This window comes from Ranitomeya imitator, chromosome 2, assembly GCF_032444005.1.
Source record: "Ranitomeya imitator isolate aRanImi1 chromosome 2, aRanImi1.pri, whole genome shotgun sequence".
NCBI classification, from domain to species: Eukaryota; Metazoa; Chordata; class Amphibia; order Anura; family Dendrobatidae; genus Ranitomeya; species Ranitomeya imitator.
The window spans coordinates 630,255,584-630,278,248 of NC_091283.1; the positions used below are offsets into that span (position 1 = coordinate 630,255,584).

At 40.6% G+C, this 22,665-nt stretch overlaps 1 protein-coding gene across 1 annotated transcript in view; it reads left to right on the forward strand.

Moving 5' to 3' along the window:
• The window catches only part of LOC138665261 (zinc finger protein 436-like), a 35,409-nt gene extending 14,683 nt beyond the window's left edge, over positions 1–20,726 (forward strand). Inside the window, exons 3-8 of the mRNA XM_069752578.1 lie at positions 3,737–3,922; positions 5,077–5,200; positions 5,591–5,703; positions 5,794–5,874; positions 6,001–6,115; positions 13,279–20,726. Coding sequence (XP_069608679.1) covers positions 3,737–3,922; positions 5,077–5,200; positions 5,591–5,703; positions 5,794–5,874; positions 6,001–6,115; positions 13,279–14,270 — 1,611 coding nt within the window. The 3' untranslated portion in view covers positions 14,271–20,726. The remainder of the gene's footprint in view (positions 1–3,736; positions 3,923–5,076; positions 5,201–5,590; positions 5,704–5,793; positions 5,875–6,000; positions 6,116–13,278) is intronic.
• The last annotated feature ends 1,939 nt before the right edge of the window (positions 20,727–22,665 follow it).

Consider the following 22,665-nt stretch of genomic DNA (forward strand, 5'->3'; position numbering starts at 1 on the left):
TTAACAGAGATATGTTGGTGAGTTTTGATCTTTTAGGGAAACAATACAAGGCTGTCTTCTATCTCCCCTGATTTTTGCTATTGCAATAAAACCTGTAGCAAGTATAATTAGACCACACCCAGGTATTAGGGGTTTTAAATATGGTGTGAAAAGAGGAAGAGATCACCTTGCAGAATATTTGTTGATAACTTTTAATATTTCTCTCCCTTTAAAGGGACTCTGTCACCTGAATTTGGCGGGACTGGTTTTGGGTCATATGGGCGGAGTTTTCAGGTGTTTGATTCACCCTTTCCTTACCCGTTGGCTGCATGCTGGCTGCAATATTGGATTGAAGTTCATTCTCTGTCCTCCATAGTACACGCCTGCGCAAAGCAATCTTGCCTTGTGCAGGCGTGTACTATGGAGGACAGAGAATGAACTTCAATCCAATATTGCAGCCAGCATGCAGCCAGCGGGTAAGGAAAGGGTGAATCAAACACCCGAAAATTCCGCCCATATGACCCAAAACCAGTCCCGCCAAATTCAGGTGACAGGTTCCCTTTAACAATAGATACCATTTAAAAATTTGGGGCCTTTTGTGGCCTAAATATTAATTGGTTGAAGTAATTTTTTTTTCTCCACTTGGATGATAATATACATCTTCGACCAAATGAGTCTTTAGCAATCCCGATGGTGCAAAAGCTCAAATACCTGGGCATGTATGTTACCAGCGAGGTTAATGACTACATCCCTTAAAACCTGAATCTTCTGGTAGTTAAGTCAAGAAATAAAGTTAGAGCATGGGGTTAACTGCCCCTCTCTGCCCTTGGCAGAACACACCATTCTCTTGTTTCGATCCCAAAGTACTGGTTTAAAAAGATGCATAATATATTCCAGGACCTGCTCTGGAAAAGGGCGTCCCTAGAATAAAGCTGCCCAAGGATCAGGGCGGTTTAACCCTTCTTAATGCATGGTGGTATTTCCTGGCCTCTCATCTCCAACATTTCAAGGGTTGGGCATTGGAGAAGACTGTGGAGGCAGGGGCTGTGGTACTTAATACCTGGGGGAGGGGATGATATTTTGGAACTCCTAGAGTCAAATATACTCAAAGCCAAATCCAGTAATGCCCCGACCCTTGCTCTTATACATAAAGTGTTGTGGACCTGAAAAAATCTGTGGGATATATGGGCCTATTCTAAATATACTCCAATATGGGATAATCCAGGCTTGAGGGAGCTCTGTCATCTGGAAGGATTTGGAGAATGGAAGAAATGAGGGCTGAAATATGTATACCAGTTATATTTGGATGGACACTTCCATACATTTGATCACCTAAAACGGACGTTCCAGTTACGACTCTGACTCCAACAAATATCTATAGTTAAGGCAAGGATAAGGGTCCAGGAAAGTATGTCCGATCTCACTATTTCTTCCAACGGGCTTCTGGACTATATTGTACAAGCAAAAGAAAATAGAGGCTTGATTTCAATAATGTACAAATCTTTGCTATCCAACACTTTAAGGGATTCCTATGGCTTTGAGCAGGTCAAGATGGGAAAGGGATATAGGGCACATTTCCCCTGAAGAATGGGAATGTATTTTGAAATGCCTTGGAAAGGTGTCTATTAATGTGGCTCAGGGATGGTAAGAAATATTTCTTATTCATAGTTTATTTAGAACTCCAAATATTATGCTAAAAATGAACAGTGTCCAACATGTAGTGACGAAGGGGCAGATTTGGTTCATATCTTCTGGTCATGCCTCAGACTTGTGGGACAATGTGGGTAGGCTGGTTAGAGAGGTACAAGTGCTTCTCACTAAATTAGAATATCATCAAAAACTGAATTTATTTAAGTTCTTTAATACTCGTATTATATAGAGTCATTACAAACAGTGATCTATTTCAAGTGTTTATTTCTGTTAATGTTGATGATTATGTCTTACAGCCAATGAAAACCCAAAAGTCATTATCTAGCTGTAAATTAGAATAATTAACAAAAAACACCTGCAAAGGCTTCCTAAGCGTTTAAAAAGGTCTGTTTCAGTAGGCTCCACAATCATGGGGAAGATTGCGTACTCGACAGATGTCCAAAAGGAGGGTAAGCTACAAAAGGTCATTGCTAAAGAAGCTGGCTGTTCAGAGTGCTGTATCCAAGCATATTAATGGAAAGTTGAGTGGAAGAAAAAAGTGTGGTAGAAAAAGGTGCACAAGCAACCTGGATAACCGCATTCCTCACATGTATTCAGCGTATCTGGCAGCCATAAATCATGCTGCTGAGGTGATGAAAACTATATCTCCGAGCAATAACAAATACTCGGAGATCACCCGAGCGTGCTCGGGAAAACCCGTGCAACGAGTATACTCGCTCATCACTACTGACAAGCTTTTGGAGATGAAAATTTCATTTTCCAGCAGGACTTGGCACCTGTCCACACTGCCAAAAGTACTAATACCTGGTTTAAAAACAGTATCACTGTGCTTGATTGGCCCGCAAACTCGCCTGACCTTAACCCCATAGATTCTCTATGGGGTATTGTCAAGAGGAAGTTGAGAGACACCAGACCCAACAATGCAGATGAGCTAAAGATTGCTATCAAAGCAACCTGGGCTTCCATAACATCTCAGCAGTGCCACAGACTGATCGCCTCCATGCCATGCCGCAGTAATTGATGCAAAAGGAGCCCGACCAAGTATTGAGTGCATTTACTGAACATACATTTCAGTAGTCTAACATTTCAGATTTTACAATCATTTTTCCAAGCTGCCATTAGAAAGTATTCTAATTTACTGAGATAATTACTTTTGGGTTTTCATTGGCTGTAAGCCATAATCATCAACATTAACAGAAATAAACACTTGAAATAGATCACTCTGTTTCTCTATATAATATGAGTTTAACGTTTTGTATTGAAGAACTGAAATAAATTAACTTTTAGATGATATTCTAATTTAGTGAGAAGCACTCTCGTATGTAACATTTCACTGCCACTGAATCAGAGCTGTGAAGTCGAGGTCCATTTTCATGGAGTTGGCGTCAGTATAAAATGGATCTACTCCTAAAATATATACTGGTAATACATTGGGTACAGTATCACTATGTAGTATGTGCCGTAAATTTTTTGTCATAATAATTTGGGAAAGTTCTGAAATGCCCTATAATTGTCTGTTCTGTTCCTGATTTAAGCATCTCGGCTGTTAGGTGAGATGAATCTGTGCTACACTTTATGTACATCCTCAGTCCTGAGGCAGTGCTATGGAGTCGGAGGAGTTGGAGGTTTGGCTTACCAACTCCACAGCCCTACTCTGAATTTTAGGGATGCAGTGTGGAGACTGGATTACATGGTATCTGAAATACTTGCTAGGAATGTGATCTGTAATCTGTTTATTCTCGGATAATCCTTACATCTTTATTGTTGAGCATTGAACAATTGGACCTTATTTGTGTGTGCTTAAATTGGTTTGCATTGTAAACAAGGGTGGGGTAAGGAGTTGTTCTCATGTATATCCAATATTTGAAGTAAATGCTTTTCTTTTCCTATGCTGTTTGCTAATCTCTCTTTTTTTTTTTTTTTTTTACATTTTGTGAATACCACTATACTCATGTGATCTGGAACACCCCTATATTATGTTTTTACCTCAATAAAACTGTTTTTGATTAAAAAAAATCATTAAAACATTACAAACATGGCTGTAGTGGTCAAGGGTTTTTGAAAATGTAGATGATGTTAGTTAATCAGATTCTACCTCCATGCACAGAGTTGCACAGTAGTAAAGAAGAAATCCGGAGAGAAGGTTACCCCAAACAACAATCATGTTGTCTCAGAAGGATGGCGCAGGACCCACAGCCCCATCGTGGAGCCTCACTCACTAATTCTTGGGAAATACAGTGACCGGAAGATCCTGGACCTCACCAGCAAGATCATTGAGCTGCTGACTGGAGAGGTGAGCGCTGCTGGGAATACAATGAGTAAGGGGCTGATTAATGAAGACTGAGGTAGCGCATGTGCTGAATTAAGAAGCACACACCCGAACATAACTTTTGGGCCTCTTCTTAGTGGCGTGCGTCGCATCATAAGTGCTACTCCAGTTTGGGACTGCGATTGGTTTTCTGGCATAAAAAATGGCCACCAATTTTCTTGAATCCTTCGGCCGTGACCATACCCCGTCTGTTGTGAATTCCGCTCTTGGGCTCCCTCCGGTGGTTTTAAGTGGAATGGCTGCTCCTTGGATTTAGCTGTCAGCAGCTGCTTCCACTGATTGTCTATTCTGCTCGGCTATTTAGCCTGGCTCTTTCCTTCAGCTTGTGCCACTTGTCAATGGTTCCTGGTTGGATTCACATCTCTTTGGATTTCCCTGTTATCCTGACCAGTTCAGCAAAGCTAAGTTCTTGCTTGCTCTTTTCTGTCCACAGGTTGTGGACTTATCCGTTCTGTGCTTTCTATGTTTGTCCAGCTTGTCAGTATGAATTAATTCAGTGATGCTGGAAGCTCTGGGAAGCAGATTTACTCTCCACACCTTTAGTCAGGTGTGGAGATTTTTGTTAACTCTGTGTGGATTTTTTTGTAGTGTTTTATACTGACCGCACAGTATTCCATCCTGTCCTATCTATCTAGCTAGACTGGCCTCCTGTGCTCATCCTGGTTTCATTTTGTGTATGTCTTTTCCCTCTCCACTCACAGTCATTACTTGTGGGGGGGCTATCTATCCTTTGGGGATTTTCTCTGAGGCAAGATAGTTTTCCTGTTTCTATCTTTAGGGGTAGTTAGTTCTCAGGCTGTGACGAGGTGCCTAGGGAGTGTTAGGAGCATCCCACGGCTACTTCTAGTGTTGTGTTGAGCTTAGGGACTGCGGTCAGTACAGGTACCACTTCCTTCAGAGCTCGTCCCATGTTGCTCCTAAACCACCAGATCATAACACCCGTCCCACTCTGGTTTCTCCCAACTCCGCCCATTTGGGCAGAGCTGATTTAAAGTGTTGGGCAATTTTGCGCCAAAAATGTGTTACTTTTAAAAGCTTTTACGCCACTTTTGTAGTGTAAAAGCCTTGAAGATTTGGTCCCATAGTGGCTGGATGATGACTGTATCATTGTGTGTCAGGTTCCTATAAGGTGTCAGGATGTCACTGTCCATTTCTCCATGGAGGAGTGGGAGTATTTAGAAGGACACAAGGATCTGTACAAGGACGTCATAATGGAGGACCACCAGCCTCCAACATCTCCAGGTAAGAGGAGACGATAATAGTGAAGGAGAAATCGACATTCATCATGCGATCATTTCATAGAAACAATACGAGATAGTTATCATTGAGTTTGCTCTCAAACTTTTGCACAATTTGCAACATTTCTTTTTCAGAAATGCATGCACCAATTTTAACTAAGTCTTACACGATTTAAAATCCATGTATCAACACTAAAACTTAAAATTAATGAGAAAAGGAGGTGGGGAACAAATTTGTTAAAACCTTAATTTTTAACCATCCGTAAGAATTGTCACTTTGTGCAAAATTCAACATTAACATGCAACATCTGACACATTGGTCTCACTCTTTTCCAATAGTTAGAAATGTATTAAACCAAAATGTATTCACTCACTGTGTTTGTGTTTCCTACAGATAACTCCAGTGAGATAACTTTTTCAGAGGAATGCCCTAGTCCTATGAATTTCCAGGACTGTTTGCAGCAGAATCACTCTGTTCCTCAGGATCTTCAAGTAGATGATGCCAAGGTCTAACTCAATAATATCATTAACACAGAGCCAATAGACTGAAGCTTTTTTTTTTTTTAATGATTTAGTCTTATCCTTCTGCGTTCCCAGGATATTCTAGAAGAGGATGACGACAGTGACCTACAGGATGACAGTGACCTTCAGGATGACAGTGACCCACAGGATCATAAGGTAGATCAAATGACAATGGCGGTAAATATATACTCCATTTTTAGCGTTTTAGATTTTATATCCCTTTTTCTTGTATTCAAATATGGAAACCAGTGTTTCTTCGTTTTTTCTTTCTTGCATATTTAGGTAGAAAATATGGTTCATGTTAAAGTTGAAGTGGTTGATGAAGAACAAGTGGAGGAGATGTATCTGAAACTTGGCCAAATAAAAGAAGAGGAAATTCCTATTGATATTGACCCAGGTGAGTTACATATTCTTCTAATTACAGTAATTCTGAACCAGCATATCTTATTTTATCTCCTCTTTTGTTCCACCAGGTTTTTTTTTTATATATTTGGGTGTATAAATGTCATAGAATATCATCGAGAGCAGTCGCCCCCTCGGATTGTCTTGTATGAGCTACAACAGTTATCTACTAAATAATTCTTCTGTTCTGGAGAGGCTGGCCATTCATTTCAATAACCAACATTTAGTTCAATTGATAAAAATACCCAAAGTTCCTAAAATGGCTGCCTCAACATACTTTGTATCAATCAGTTGGTCTTTTTCTACAATTATGAGCCACTTCTGCTCCTCCCTTCTGAACTCGTGTGCTTAGCAATAAAAATTAAATCAGTCTTGTCTAAAGAGAAGCTATCATCAGAAAACGACCTATTGTTTAACCCCTTTCTGGCATTGGACGTACTATTTCATTCATGTGACCTGGGACTTAATTCCCATGGACGGAATAGTACGTCACATGCGATCAGCCGCGCTCACGGGTGAACTCCGCTGATCACGGCCGTGTTTCAGCTGATTCTCACAGCTGACATCCAGCACTATGCGCCAGGAGCGGTCACGGACCCCCGAAACACTGTGATTAAACAAGATTGCAGCGTTCCGGTGGCATAGAGAAGCATCGCGCAGAGAGGGGGCTCCCTATGTGCTTCCCTGAGACCCTCAGAACAACGCGATGTGATCACATTGTTCCAAGGGTCTCCTCCGCTCTCCTCCCTGCAGGCCCCCGGATCCAAGATGGCCGCGGGGTCCTTCCTGGCCCTGCAGGGAGGTGGCTTGTCAGTGCCTGCTGAGAGAAGGCGTCGGCAAGCCTCCTTCACAGCCTGTCAGATCGCTGATCTGACACAGTGCTGTGCAAAGTGTTAGATCAGCGATCTGACAATATATAGTGATGTCCCACCCTGGGACAAAGTAAAAAAGTTTAAAAAAAATTAATGTGTAAAAATATATTTTTAAAAATTCCTAAATAAAGAAAAAAAAATTGTTCCAATAAATACATTTAAATACATTTTTGCGTAAAAACAAAAACCCAAAAATAAAAGTACACATATTTAGTATCACCGCTTCCGTAACGACCCGACCTATAAAACGGTCCCTCGAGTTAACCCCTTTAGTGAACACCATAAAAAAAAGAGGCAAAAAACAATGCTTTATCATCATACCGCCGAACAAAAAGTTGAATAACACGCGATCAAAAAGACTGATATAAATAACCATGGTACCGCTGAAAACGTCGTCTTGTCCCGCAAAAAAACGAGCCACCATACAGCATCATCAGCGAAAAAATAAAGTTATAGCTCTCAGAATAATGCGATGCAAAAACAATTATTTTTTTATATAAAATAGTTTTTATTGTATAAAAGCGCCAAAACATAAAAAAAATGATATAAATGAGGTATCGCTGCAATCGTACTGCCCCAAAGAATAAAACTGCCTTATCAATTTTACCACACGCAGAACAGTATAATCGCCCCCTCCCACCCCCCCCCCCCCAAAAAAAAAGAAATTCACAAATTGCTGGTTTTTGTACATTCTGCCTCCCATGAATCGTAATAAAAAGCGATCAAAAAATGTCATGTGCCTGAAAATGGTACCAATAAAAACATCAACTTGTCCCCCCAAAAGCAATACCTCACAAGACTCTGTGGGCCAAAATATGGAAAAATTATAGCTCTCAAAATGTGGTGATGCAAAAACTATTTTTTGCAATAAAAAGCATCTTTTAGCGTGTGACAGCTGACAAACATAAAAACCCGCTATAAATAGTAAATCAAACCCCCCTTTATCACCCACTTACTTAGGGAAAAATAATACAATTAAAAAAATGTATTTATTTCCATTTTCCCATTTGGATTCAGGTTAGGGCTAAAGTTAGGGTTAGAGTTGGGGCTAAAGTTAGGGTTGGGGCTAGAGTTGGGGTTAGGATTACGTTTACGATTAGGATTATGGTTAGGGGTGTGTCAGGTTTAGAGGTGTGATTAGGGTTATGTTTAGGGTTGGGATTAGGGTTAGGGTTGTGATTAGGGTTAGGGGTGTGTTCAGGTTAGGGCTGTTTTGGCACATCATGGGCTCTCCAAATGCGACATGGCGCCCGATCTCAATTCCACCCAATTCTGCGTTGAAAAAGTAAAATGGTGCTCCTTCCATTCCGAGCTTTGTAGTGCGCCGAAACAGTGGTTTTCCCCCACATATGGGGTATTATTATTATTATTTATTATTATAGCACCATTTATTCCATGGCGCTTTACATGTGAGGACGGGTATGCATAGTAAAAAGAAGTACAATAATCTTATCAAAAGTCACGACGGGTACAGTAGGAGAGCGGACTCTGCCCGCAAGGGCTCACAATCTACAAGGGTATTAGCGTACTCAGGACAAATTGGCAACAACTTTTGCGGTCCAATTTCTCCTGTTACCCTTGGGAAAATAAAAATTTTGGGGCTAAAAAATCATTTTTGTGGATAAAACATGATTTTTAATTTTCACGGCTCTGTGTTATAAACTTTAGTGAAACACTTGGGATTCAAAGTTCTCACAACACATCTAGATAAGTTCCTTAGGGGGTCTACTTTCCAAAATGGTGTCACTTGTGGGGGGTTTCCACTGTTTAGGCATATCAGGGGCTCTCCAAACGCAACATGGCGTCCCATCTCAATTCCAGCCACTTTTGCATTGAAAAGTCAAACTGCGCTCCTTCCCGAGCTCTGCCTTGCGCCCACACAGTGGTTTACCCCCACATATGCGGTATCAGCATACTCAGGACAAATTGCACAACAACTTTTGGGGTCAAATTTCTCCTGTTCCCCTTGGGAAAATAAAAAATTTGGAGCGAAAAGATTTTTTTTTGTAAAAAAAAAAAAAAATATATGATTTTTTATTTTTACGGATCATTAGCTTAATTTAAAGAAAAATAATAATATTTCTATTTTCACACTGGTCACTGGGGCTTTGTTAGACTCATATGTCTATTTGGGAGGAGTTTACAGGAGTTTTCTTAACATTAGAGGCAGGATTACAATTGCAGGTATCACCACTATTGAAAGCTAATAACACATTATCCACTATTCACAATAGGTGTTGTCCCAGCTAACCCTGCTCCACCTCCCTTCACAATGACTTTGTACAGGCTCATTAAACACGTCAATACAATAAATAGAGTTGGGGATTTTACCATTGTGGCTATGTGCAGGTGTTGTTCCCTGAAACAAAAGGAGGTAAAGGTACCGTCACACTAGACGATATCGCTAGCGATCTGTGACGTTGCAGCGTCCTGGCTAGCGATATCGTCCAGTTTGACACGCAGCAGCGATCAGGCCCCTGCTGTGATGTCGCTGGTCGGGGAAGAAAGGCCAGAACTTTATTTCGTCGCTGGCTCTCCCGCTGACATCGCTGAATCGGTGTGTGACACCGATTCAGCGATGTCTTCGCTGGTAACCAGGGTAAACATCGGGTTACTAAGCGCAGGGCCGCTCTTAGTAACCCGATGTTTACCCCGGTTACCATCGTTAAAGTAAAAAAACAAACGCTACATACTTACCTACCGCTGTCTGTCCCCGGCGCTCTGCTTCTCTGCTCTGGCTGTGAGCGCCGGGCAGCCAGAAAGCAGAGCGGTGACGTCACCGCTCTGCTTTCCGGCCGCTGTGCTCACAGCCAGACCAGAGAAGCAGAGCGCCGAGGACAGACAGCGGTAGGTAAGTATGTAGCGTTTGTTTTTTTACTTTAACAATGGTAACCAGGGTAAACATCGGGTTACTAAGCGCGGCCCTGCGCTTAGTAACCCGATGTTTACCCTGGTTACCAGCGTAGTTGGTCGCTGGAGAGCTGTCTGTGTGACAGCTCTCCAGCGACCAAACAGCGACGCTGCAGCGATCCGGATCGTTGTCGGTATCGCTGCAGCGTCGCTTAGTGTGACGGTACCTTTAGTCTAAAAAAGCCCCAAATGCAAGATTTCTATTTTTAGTGTTGTATTTTAAAGTGCTTAACCTTTAGACAGTAGGAAAGCAAATGAAATGAAAATATGAGGGCTCAAGACATAATAAACGATAACATATTAGACCGCAACAATTAATTCAGACTAAATAAAAAAATGAAGGGGTTCACAGGAACACTAATGATAAAAATGGGAAATAGTAAGGAAGAAACTCCAATGGGATACAATTATTTTACAAAATTAAAGTGCTGACTTCATTACTAAACATGATTTTATTACTGCAACATAACACAATTGATACATTTATAAAAATAAATTAAAAATTATACTCTGGTAAGCAAAGATAATAATCAAATCAAAGGACAGAGTTGACCAAGGGCAATCACTTTGAATAGACCAGCAATAATCTGCCATCACGTGGGTATCCCAGTGTCCTCAGTAACTTTCTTCTATAGTTCTTAAATCTTGGTGGAATTGTTCACCCTGCTCTTCACTTAGGTCACCAGGGAAACAATCCAAGTGGCTGTGAAGATAATGCATGGTTACATCATACAGCCAAGGTGATGGAAAGAAGATGGCATTATTTCTACTAGTTCAGTGTATGGCTCCCAGTAAATTTTTGTGCAACCATAGTGGAAGAAGACCATGTATGCATCTGCCTCAGCATCGTTCAATGAGTCTTTGAAGTGTGGATGTTTCATGAGCCCTCTGATTTGAGGACCAGCAAAAACTTTTCTGGAGAAGTAGTCAAAGCATATCCCCTCTTTGTTTAGAGTCTTTACAAACTGCTTCATTAATCCTAATGTGATGTGCAGTGGTGGTAAAATGATCTTATTCCTGTCAACCAATGGTTCTGCAATTACCGATACATTACTTTCTCATACTACCATGTGTTATCTGAGGCCACTGTTTTCTCACCCCTAGCTCATTGTTTGATCTACAGCAAGGAACAAGTTCTGTCTTATCCAAGCTGCATAATGACTTATGATGTTGAGATCCTTTGCAATATTAGTAAATACACAGGGGATATAAAAAAAAGTCTACACACCCCTGTTAAAATGCCAGGATTTTGTGTCAAACATAAAGATCATACTAAGAAGAATCATTTTATAACTTTTTTCCACCTTTAATGTCACCGATAATCTGCACAATTCAAATGACAAATAAATTGAAATGTTTTCAGGTAGCTAAAGAAAAGTAAAGAACCAAAATAATGTGGTTGCATAAATATGCACTCCGTTATATTAATACTTTTGTTGAATTTATGACAGAGTTCAGCCTTTATGGGTAGGAGTCTGTCAGCTTGGCACATCTGGAATTGGTAATCTTTGCCCACTCCTTCTTGCAGCAACACTCTATATCTCAGATTGCGAGGGTATCACCTGTGTACAACACCCTTTTCAGGTCAACCCATAGATTTTCAATTCAGGCTGGGTCTGTTCAAAATTTTGATCTTTTGACGCAGAAATTCTTTTGTTGATTTGGAGGTTTGCTTAGGGTTGTTGTGCTGAAAAGGGAAATTCCTCTCCATGATCAGCCTTTAAAAAAAGAAATCGAGCAAACTTTCATTGAAGCAACTGACAATACTACAGTAACTTCATAACAGTGCAAAAGTTACATTAGTAATACATTCCTTGATCACTAAAACAATATTGATGTACATAACCACTGCTAATGAAACTGAATCCCCCCCCCATTAACCACAATCCCCCCACCTAGATTCGTGAAAAGTTTTCGTAGACAAATCCGAACTGTGAATCCAAACTTATCCAAAATTAACATATTAAATATTACATCCAATGCTACCGCCTCTGAGACTACTGAATTACATCTTATAAAATCACCCCATTGAGTTCCAAATTTGCCAATTGCTCCCCTTTTTAATATACACCTTTTCTCCATTTAGAATTGTATTATTTAAGCATTGAATAACTTCTCTCAAGGGTGACCTCTATCCAGCCAATGTTTGGCAATGGTTTTTCTAGTATGATACAACACTTTAGCTATAGTGAAAAGTAAAGTAGAGAAACCTCCAACATCCCCCTCATCGTCAGCTTTTTAGCAAAAGTCTGACAGTTTTGTTGCAAAATTGATATTTGGAACTGTTCATAATTCCCTAAAACTTTACTAAAATCCCAATTATAGCTTCTGAAAAATAATCACAAAGCATAATGCTGCTTCCACTATGCTTTACTGTGGGTATGGTGTTCTTTTGGTGATGCTTAGTGTTGGCTTTACACCAAACATACTTTTTGCAATTTTGGACAGAAAATTCAACCTTAGTCTCATCAGACTATAGCACGTTTTTACCATATGCTTTTGGTAGACTTGATGTTGTCTTTGGCAAAACCTAGCCAAGCAGGGATGTTTTTCTCAATGTTGCTGTAGGCCTATTGGCAGCCTTCTGGACCAATTTACTTGTCAATGATCATTATATAACACTGTGTACTTACAATTGCTTATTTTGCCTTTCTACCAGGGCTGTGGAGTCGGTAAGCCAAACCTCCGACTCCTCAATTTCCATGACACCGATGCGGACACCACCAAAATAGGCTCCGACTCCACTGCCGAACTTTCTACCTAGTAAATTCTTCTGTTTTCTTTGCTCTATATAGAAACAAAAAGTTTATTTTTCCTGGAAAAATCATTCCCCTCTTCAACTCCTGACCTAGCTGCTGTGCTCCTCCCCCTGCCTAGGACTTTTGCAGAGACTCATACGGGGAAAATTGACTTCCTGTTTCTACATAGAACATAGAAGGATTCAGCTTGTCAGTTTTTTTTATCACGTGATGTCATAGACCTAATGGAAAAGAGAAGTATTAGCACAATAGAAGGCCAAAATTAGCAATTGTTAGTACACAGTGCTATATAATATGATGATTGCAATATATATAGAGGATGGAAACATTGATGGGAGTGCTTCTTTAAAGGAACAAGGGAAGATTTCCTAAAGTTATTAAAGTAGTATTGACTAAAAGGTGGATATCTACTGGGAGGTGAGAGGGCTGAGCACCAGCTCCAAAATTGTAAAGGTAGGCAAGTGCCATGGTCTTGTACCCATCTGTTTTCCTACCTTTAACTTAACAAGTTTCCTATTCATTTGCTTTCAAAGAAATTTTAATATTCATATGTTTTAATGTCAAACCTCTTGAACAGTGTGAACATCTTAATCACGTATCTTTTTTTTTATCAACAGATTTTAAAATGGAAGACAATGACCTCATTCAGGGTTCTGCAGAAGAGAATTCCAGTGCTCTAAATATGTTCCCTGTATCTTCAAATGCTTGGGAAAACTCTTTAAATAATTTATATACTAATACACAGAATGAAGATTACATACAGAGGAAAGTATATCCGTGTTTAGATTGTGGAAAATGTTATTATAAAAAAGGAAGTCTCCTGATACATCAGCGAATTCACACAGGGGAGAAGCTGCACACTTGCAGCCAATGTGGGAGGAACTTTGTGTATAAAGCCAATCTGATTGAACATGAGAGATTGCACGGTGGGGAAAAACCATTTTCTTGTAGTGATTGTGGGAAATGTTTTAAACAAAAATCTCATTATTTCAAACACCGGAGAAGTCATATAGGAGTGAAGAAACGGTTTTCTTGCTCAGAGTGTGGTAATCTATTTAAGGACCGATGGACTCTAGATCGCCATGAAAGAACTCATACAGGAGAAAAGCCATTCTCATGTCCTGAGTGTGGAAAAAGTTTCACTCAGAAATATAGTTTTCTTGAACATCAGAAAATTCATACAGGGGAGAAGCCGTTTCCATGCTCTAAGTGTGGATTACGATTTACACGAAAATCAAAGCTCGCTCGCCACGAAAGAGTTCATACAGGCGAAAAGCCATTTTCATGTACTGAGTGTGGGAAATGTTTTGCTTTGAAAACTACACTTGCTAAACATCAGAGAGTTCACACTGGGGAGAAGCCCTTTCCATGTTCCGAGTGTGGGAAATGCTTCACTCAGAAATATGATGTGGTAGAACATCAGAAAATTCACACTGGGGAGAAGCCATATTCATGCATCAAGTGTGGAAAAGGATTTATACGCAAATCAAAACTGATTCAGCATGAGCGAGTTCACACAGGCGAGAAACCTTATTCATGTACCGAATGTGGGAAATGTTTTACGCAGAAAGCCGGCCTTGTTCAACATCAGAAAATTCATATTAAATAGAAGAAAATGTTAAATTATTTCTATCCTTTATCAAAAAAACTTTTTACACTAAATTCGGGACACAAACTCTGTATTTATGCATTTCCAGGTCAAAGCTGTCTTTATAATCCAGGCTGATATATAAGGGTACCCTAAGTATGTACTTTTCCATATTTCAGTCTTTTTTTTATTATTTCAATCAAGTTTCCTAGAATGAATACTGTCTTCATAGTCTTTAGCAGGATCTACACCAACATTAACCCCTTTACCTCCAAGGGTGGTTTGCACGTTAATGACCGGGCCAATTTTTACAATTCTGACCACTGTCCCTTTATGAGGTTATAACTCTGGAATGCTTCAACGGATCCCAGTGATTCTGACATTGTTTTCTCCTGACATATTGTACTTCATGATAGTGGTAAAAATTCTTTGATAGTACCTGCGTTTATTTGTGAAAAAAACGGAAATTTGGCGAAAATTATGAAAATTTCGCAATTTTCCAACTTTGAATTTTTATGCAATTAAATCAGAGATATGTCACACAAAATACTTAATAAGTAACATTTCTCACATGTCTACTTTACATCAGCACAATTTTGGAACCAAATTTTTTTTTGTTAGGGAGTTATAAGGGTTAAAAGTTGACCAGCAATTTCTCATTTTTACAACACCATTTTATTTTAGGGACCACATCTCATTTGAAGTCATTTTGAGGGGTCTATATGATAGAAAATACCCAAGTGTGACACCATTCTAAAAACTGCACCCCTCATGGTGCTCAAAACCATATTCAAGAAGTTTATTAACCCTTCTGGTGCTTCACAGGAAATTTTTGGAATGTTTAAATAAAAATGAACATTTAACTTTTTTTCACAAAAAATTTACTTCAGCTCCAATTTGTTTAATTTTACCAAGGGTAACAGGAGAAAATGGACCCCAAAAGTTGTACAATTTGTCCTGAGTACACCGATACCCCATATGTGGGGGTAAACCACTGTTTGGGCGCATGACAGAGCTCGGAAGCGAAGGAGCGCCATTTGACTTTTCAATGCAAAATTGACTGGAATCGAGATGGGACACCATGTTGCGTTTGGAGAGCCCCTGATGTGCCTAAACATTGAAACCCCCCACAAGTGACACCATTTTGGAAAGTAGACCCCCTAAGGAACTTATCTAGAGGTGTGGTGATCACTTTGACCCACAGAGTGCTTCACAGAAGTTTATAATGCAGAACTGTAAAAATAAAACAAAAATTTTTTCCCACAAAAATTATTTTTTTAGCCCCCAGTTTTGTATTTTCCCGGGGGTAACAGGAGAAATTGGACCCCAAAATTTGTTGCCCAATTTGTCCTGAGTGCAATTATACACTATGTGGGGGGAACCACTGTTTGGGCGCATGGGAGGGCTCGGAAGGGAAGGAGCGCCATTTGGAATGCAGACTTAGATGGAATGATCTGCAGGTGTCACATTGCGTTTGCAGAGCCCCTAATGTACCTAAACAGTAGAAACCCCCCACAAGTGACACCATTTTGGAAAGTAGACCCCCTAAGGAACTCATCTAGATGTGTTGTTAGAGCTTTAAACCCCCAAGTGTTTCACTACAGTTTGTAACGCAGAGCCGTGAAAAAAAAAAAAAAAAAACTTTCCCCCCAAAATTATTTTTTAGCCCCCAGTTTTGTATTTTCCTGAGGGTAAGAGGAGAAATTCGACCCCAAAAGTTGTTGTCCTATTTGTCCTGAGTACGCTGATACCCCATATGTTGGGGTAAACCCCTGTTTGGGCACACGGGAGAGCTCGGAAGGGAAGGAGCACTATTTTACTTTTTCAACGCAGAATTGGCTGGAATTGAGATCGGACGCCATGTCGTGTTTGGAGAGCCCCTGATGTGCCTAAACAGTGGAAACCCCCCAATTATAACTGAAACCCTAATCCAAACACACCCCTAACCCTAATTCCAACGGTAACCCTAACCACACCTCTAACCCTGATACACCCCTAACCCTAATCCCAACCCTGTTCCCAACTGTACATGTAATCTAAACCCTAACCCTAACTTTAGGGTCAGTACGATTACAGCGATACCTCATTTATATAATTTTTTTATGTTTTGGCGCTTTCATACGATAAAAACTATTTTACAGAAAAAATAATTATAACTTTTATTTTTTTGCTGATGATGCTGTATGGCGGCTGGTTTTTTGCGGGACAAGATGACGTTTTCAGCGGTACCATGGTTATTTATATCTGTCTTTTTGATCGCGTGTTATTCCACTTTTTGTTCGGCGGTATGATAATAAAGCGTTGGTTTTTGCCTCGTTTTTTTTTTTTCTTATGGGGTTAACTAGTGAGCCAGTTTTATAGGTCGGGTCGTTACTAAATATGTGTACTTTTATTGTTTTGTTTTTTTTATTTAGATGAAGAAATGTATTTATGGGAATAATATTTTTTTTTTTTTTCATTATTTAGGAATATTTTTTTTTTATTTTTTTTACACATTTGGAAAAAATTTTTTAAACTTTTTTATTTTGTCTCAGGGGGGGACATCACAGATCAATGATCTGACAGTTTGCACAGCACTCTGTCAGATCACCGATCTCACTTACAGTGCTGCAGGCTTCACAGTGCCTGCTCTGAGCAGGCTCTGTGAAGCCACCTCCCTCCCTGCAGGACCCGGATCCGCGGCCATCTTGGATCCGGATCTGGAGCAGGGAGGGAGGTGAGCAGACCCTCGCAGCACTGCGGGGGGCTCAGGGAAGCCCGCAGGGAGCCCCCTCCCTGCGCGATGCTTCCCTGTACCGCCGGCACCTCGCGGTCATCTTTGATCGCGGTGTGCCGGGGATTAATGTGCCAGGGGCGGTCCGTGACCGCTCCTGGCACATAGTGCCGGATGTCAGCTGCGATAAACAGCTGACACCCGGCCGCGATCGGCGGCGCTCCCCCCGTGAGCGCTGCCGATCGCATATGACGTACTATCCCATCGGTGGTCATAGGGGCTCACCTCGACGGGATAGTACGTCTAATGTCAGAAAGGGGTTAAGTTTACTAAGACTTGTTTAAGTCCTTTGTAATCCTTCTTGCCCCTTCTATACTTTCCAGACAGAGACTGTTTACCAGAGGTGTGGCAGCTGTAGTTTTTGGACTGTTTATCCATATTCTGTTAAATTACTTAATTTGACATTTTCCTTGGAGAATATTACATGCTAAATAAATAAATTTCATAACATAAATAATGAAAAATATTTATTTGTGAGATAACATTTGAAGATTTCTTCAAATTTTGTGTATACAAAAGTCAAAGTATATCCTCTAGTTTAATACATAGGGCTGGAACCTTGCCCTAAAGCAAGTATTTATGGGTCATATGCAGGTATGTAGTGTCTGATTTGTAGACATGTCTGGGGAAAAAAATGGATATGCCTGCCATACACGAAGAAAAACCAACTTTTGGTTTACCAATCCCACCAGTTTATCGGAATATGGCATGGATGACTCTTGCCTGTAAACCCGTTGTCCAAATAGACATTTAATTTTGGCATTTACTCTCACAACAGAAATCTACTTTGCAGACAGGAGTACATTTATTTTGTAGTATTTTTTTTACTAAATCATTGGAGTCTAAGGGATAAGGTTGCTCCTTGTGGAGAGTGACATACCGGTGTAAGGAGACTTTATAGGCTGTGTACAGTAGTTATCCTACGGGAGCATTTGGCAATACCCCGAAACAGTGTCTAATTGAGATTCTGTTTTATCCTGAGTCATGTGGCAATGCTCGATAAAGGGTCAGCAGTGACTTTTAGGATTGCTAGTTCCAATAGGTGGCGCTAGAGTTCAAGTTTTCTTCCTCTCCGAAGAAGCAATTTGTTTATAAAAGCATTGAAGTTAGTCTAACTTCTAAAGTTTAAAGACTAATAATGGAAACACAAATACTTGTCATCTAGTGTCAAAAGTAAAAAGTGCAGGTAAAATCTGCACAAGCATGGACAGAAGGCTCTAAGGCTGGAGTCACACTCGGCGTCAGACAATATGGTCCGTATATTACGGCCGTAATACGCTGAAAAGTCCTCAAAATAGTGGTCCGTAGCTCCTCCGTAGGCAGGGTGTATCAGCATATTTTGCGCATGGCATCCTCCGTATGGCATCCGTACTGCGTGTTTTTCTCACAGGCTTGCAAAACCGACATACGGCTATACAAGGGATCCATGTTTTTAAAAAAAAAAAAAAATATATATATATATATACTGTATGTGTGTCTATATATATATATATATATATATATATATATATATATGTCAGTAGACACATATATGTATATATATCATTACTTCATACAGCGCTAGATAGCTTTAAAGCCGGTAATTCAATTGCCGGCTTTTCCTATCTCCTTCCTAAACCCGACATGATATGAGACCTGGTTTACATACAGTAAACCATCTCATATCACTTTTTTTTGCATATTCCACACTACTAATGTTAGTAGTGTGTATATGCAAAATTTGGCCGTTCTAGCTATTAAATTAAAGGGTTAAATGGCGGAAAAAAATTGGCGTGGTCTCCCGTGCAATTTTCTCCGCCAGAGTAGTAAAGCCAGTGACTGAGGGCAGATATCAATAGTCTGGAGAGGGTCCACGGTTATTGCCCCCCCCCCGGCTAAAAACATCTGCCCCCAGCCACCCCAGAAAAGGCACATCTGGAAGATGCGCCTATTCTGGCACTTGGCCACTCTCTTCCCATTCCCATGTAGCGGTGGGATATGGGGTAATGAAGGGTTAATGTCACCTTGCTATTGTAAGGTGACATTAAGCCAAATTAATAATGGAGAGGCGTCAATTATGACACCTATCCATTATTAATCCAATAGTAGTAAAGGGTTAAAAAAAACACAAACACATTATTAAAAATTATTTTAATGAAAAAATCACAAAAGTTGTAATATTTTATTCTACGCTCAATCCACTCACTGAAGACCCTCGATCTGTAACAAAAAAAAAAAAAAACAATATCCATACCTTCCGAAGATCTGTAACGTCCAACGATGTAAATCCATCTGAAGGGGTTAAAATATTTTGCAGCCACGAGCTCTGCTAATGCAACATTGTTCGTGGCTGCAAAACCTCGGGGAATGAAGGTAAAGTAGGTCAATGACCTATATTTACCTTCATTCGCGGTGAGGCGCCCTCTGCTGGTTGTCCCTAGATCGTGGGAACTTTCCTAGAAAGCTCCCAGGCTCGAGTTCATATGAGGACAACCAGCAGAGTGCGCCTCACCGTGAATGAAGGTAAATATAGGTCATTGACCTACTTTGAAAACCTTGGCATTATGAGCTATTTTATCTCATTATGGGTCTCATACTACCACTAAGAAAGCAGTCTCTATCTGTGATTGTAATTTCGAAGAATTTCTGTAAGGCTACTTTCACACTAGCGTCGGAATCTCCCCGTCGCAATGCGTCGGGCAGAGATTCCGACGCTAGTGTTTGACGCACTGCACAACGGGTGCAGCGGATGCATTTCTCCGGCGCATCCGCTGCCCCATTGTGAGGTGCGGGGAGGTGGGGGCGGAGTTCCGGCCGCGCATGCGCGGTCGGAAAAAGCGGTCCTTCATGAGCAAAAAACGTTACATTTAACGTTTTTTGCTCCCGGCGGTCCGCCACAACACGGCGCAACCGTCGCACAACGGTTGCGACGTGTGGCAAAGCGTCGCAATGCGTCGCCAATGTTAATCTATGGGGCAAAAACGCATCCTGCAAACAACTTTGCAGGATGCGTTTTTTGCCATAAACGACGCATTTCGACGTCTGGCAAAAAACGCCAGTGTGAAAGTAGCCTAAAGTGAGCAGATAAAGGGAATATGTCCCAAAGTTTTCACCACTTATCCCGAGAGCAGCGTAATGTAGAGACGAGGACCTTGACTCCAGCGATTTTGTCACTTACTGGACTGCTTGCTGAAGTTTTGATAAAATCGCAGAAGATTATAACTATAGGGCTAGTAATCCTGCTGCCATATTGTCCTCCATATTCATGACCTCTGTATATGCAGAATGACTACAAGAAGCTATCAGGGTCTCTGCCCCTACATCATGCTGAGGGGAGCAAACAACTGAAGAGAGATTCCCTTTAAGAACAGGAAGAGACAGTTTATTTAATGTTCGCTAGTGACCAGCATGACAACTACAATATTTTGGAATTTTTTTTAATAATAACCTAAAAATAAAACTTAAAAGGCTTGTCCACTATTCTATCCTTAGTATTGTCCATCAATAGCAGATCGTTAGGGGCCCTGATCTGTCTTTCTAGCGCTCCGCTCTTTGCATTGCCCACAACTTACAAGCGAGCACTCCAGTCTGTTTATGCCTTAGGTTATGCACTATTTCATACTGCACACAGTACGTTTTTTAAATGTCTTGTGACATTCATTTGACTTGAACCCCCTGGAAAAGTATACAAAGATTTTACAAAAATAAAATGGTTTATTAAAATACTTTGACTTTTTTTTTTTGGGGGGGGGGGATTTGCAAAGTTCTTTACTTTAGCTATTGACAGCAAACCGCTTGAAAAAAGGATTTAACGTTAGAAAGAATGAACATAAGTACTGCAGTGTAAAGGGTAACAGGAGAAAATAGACCCCAAAATTTGTTGTGGAATTTCTCTTGAATACGCCGATACCTTATTTGTCTGGGAAATCTACTGTTTGGGCGCACAGCGGGGCTCAGAGGGGAAGGAGCACCATTTGACTTCTTGAATGTAAAATTTGTTGGAATTAGCAGACACCATGTCACGTTTGGAGAGCCCCTGATGTGCCTAAACAGTGGAAACCCCCACAAGTGACCCCATTTTGGAAACCACATGCCTCAAGGATTTTATCCAGGGGTATAGTGAGGCTTTTGAACCTACAGGTAGGACATTGAATTGGGTAACATTAGATTGTCATATTGAAATGTCTTCATTAGTGTTGAGCACAAGTACTCGCTACTGCAGTTTGCATTGGGTGCCCGGCGTACATCAAATATCTTGGATGGTAGAGTCTCGCCCCGCATGTTTTTAGTGGCTGTCAGACAGTCCAAAAAAACATGTGGGGATCTGCCATACTCTGTGCATACCCGAGCACTCGATGCAAACTTGATTAGCGAGCATTTGCTCTTAACACTAGCCGTCATATCGTCGTTTTTTTTTTTTTTTTCAAAAGTTAAAAAAAAAATTCTAACCCTAAACCCAGCTACAAAGAATGGAAAAAAAATTAAAAAAAATACCTTATTTTTATCTAAGGGGGGTTTGATTTACTTTTTATTTTGACCACTGTGACAAGGTCTATCACAGTGATCAAAAGGAATCAATAGGAAACATTTCCTATTGTTGCCAGGTACCGCTCATGCGCCTGCCATTTTTTTCCCTTTGAAGATGACACTGGCCCAGGGGACTGATCAAGGCGGACCTGGTATGGTGAGGTACCAGGGAGTCTCAAGGGGAGGGGGGGGTTGGAATCACTTCTCTCTCATCTGACATGTATATAATGTCTGAAGAGAGAGAAATGATTGTAATACCCGAAACACTTTTTTTTTTTTTTGTGATCGCCGTTATTCACTGAATAACAGCAATCATGTGATCGGACATTGGAAAATCCAGCTCTGATCATGTTCTCCAAGGCTTCAGCCCGCAGAGATTTTCCAACTCTGGGGGGTGCTATAGCTTTGTTCCCGATCGCCGTTTTAAAACGGCAATGAGGGAATAAGTACGCTTAGCAGCCTGCGTGTTAATGTGTATCGGCGGTCACTAAGGGGTTAAGTAGGGGTTGTTCTAGTAGTGGACAACCCCTTTAATATAATACAAGTAAAAAAAAAAAAACGCTGGTGTCAAAGCCACCTCCCAACTTAATTGCCGAAAAAGACGCTTCAAATTAAACACCACCGGAATTTTTTCCCTAACCTGCCTCTGCTTGAATATCTTAGCGGGTACATTGGCATCTAAAATACGGAGTGCACACTATAAGAGTAAAATTATCGATCAATGATGTCTTCTATGTACTCAATGTGAGACAATTTTGAAGATGCTGCAGGCGACACATGTAGACCATGCAGGCTTCTTACAGTAGAAAGAGCAATATGCGATCCAGAATTGGGGAGTAGAAAACGGTCCCTAGGACTCTGGAGAAATGGTTTCCAAACTGCAAAGACAAACAGCAAAAGAGGGGGAGAAGCCAGCGCTGCCTAAGGTTAAAACGCAATACATAAAGTGCAAATGCACATATTAATTTCTAACTGTATTTTCAAAATGAGACATTTAGCAAACAATTGATCAATTCTTTGAGCCACCCCGCCACTTCACGGCGTTCTCATAATGGGGCAGTCCTACTCTACGTTTTTTATATTCGCTGTGCCATAAAGGCCTCCTAAATGTATTAAAAGCAAGACAACATTAAATGC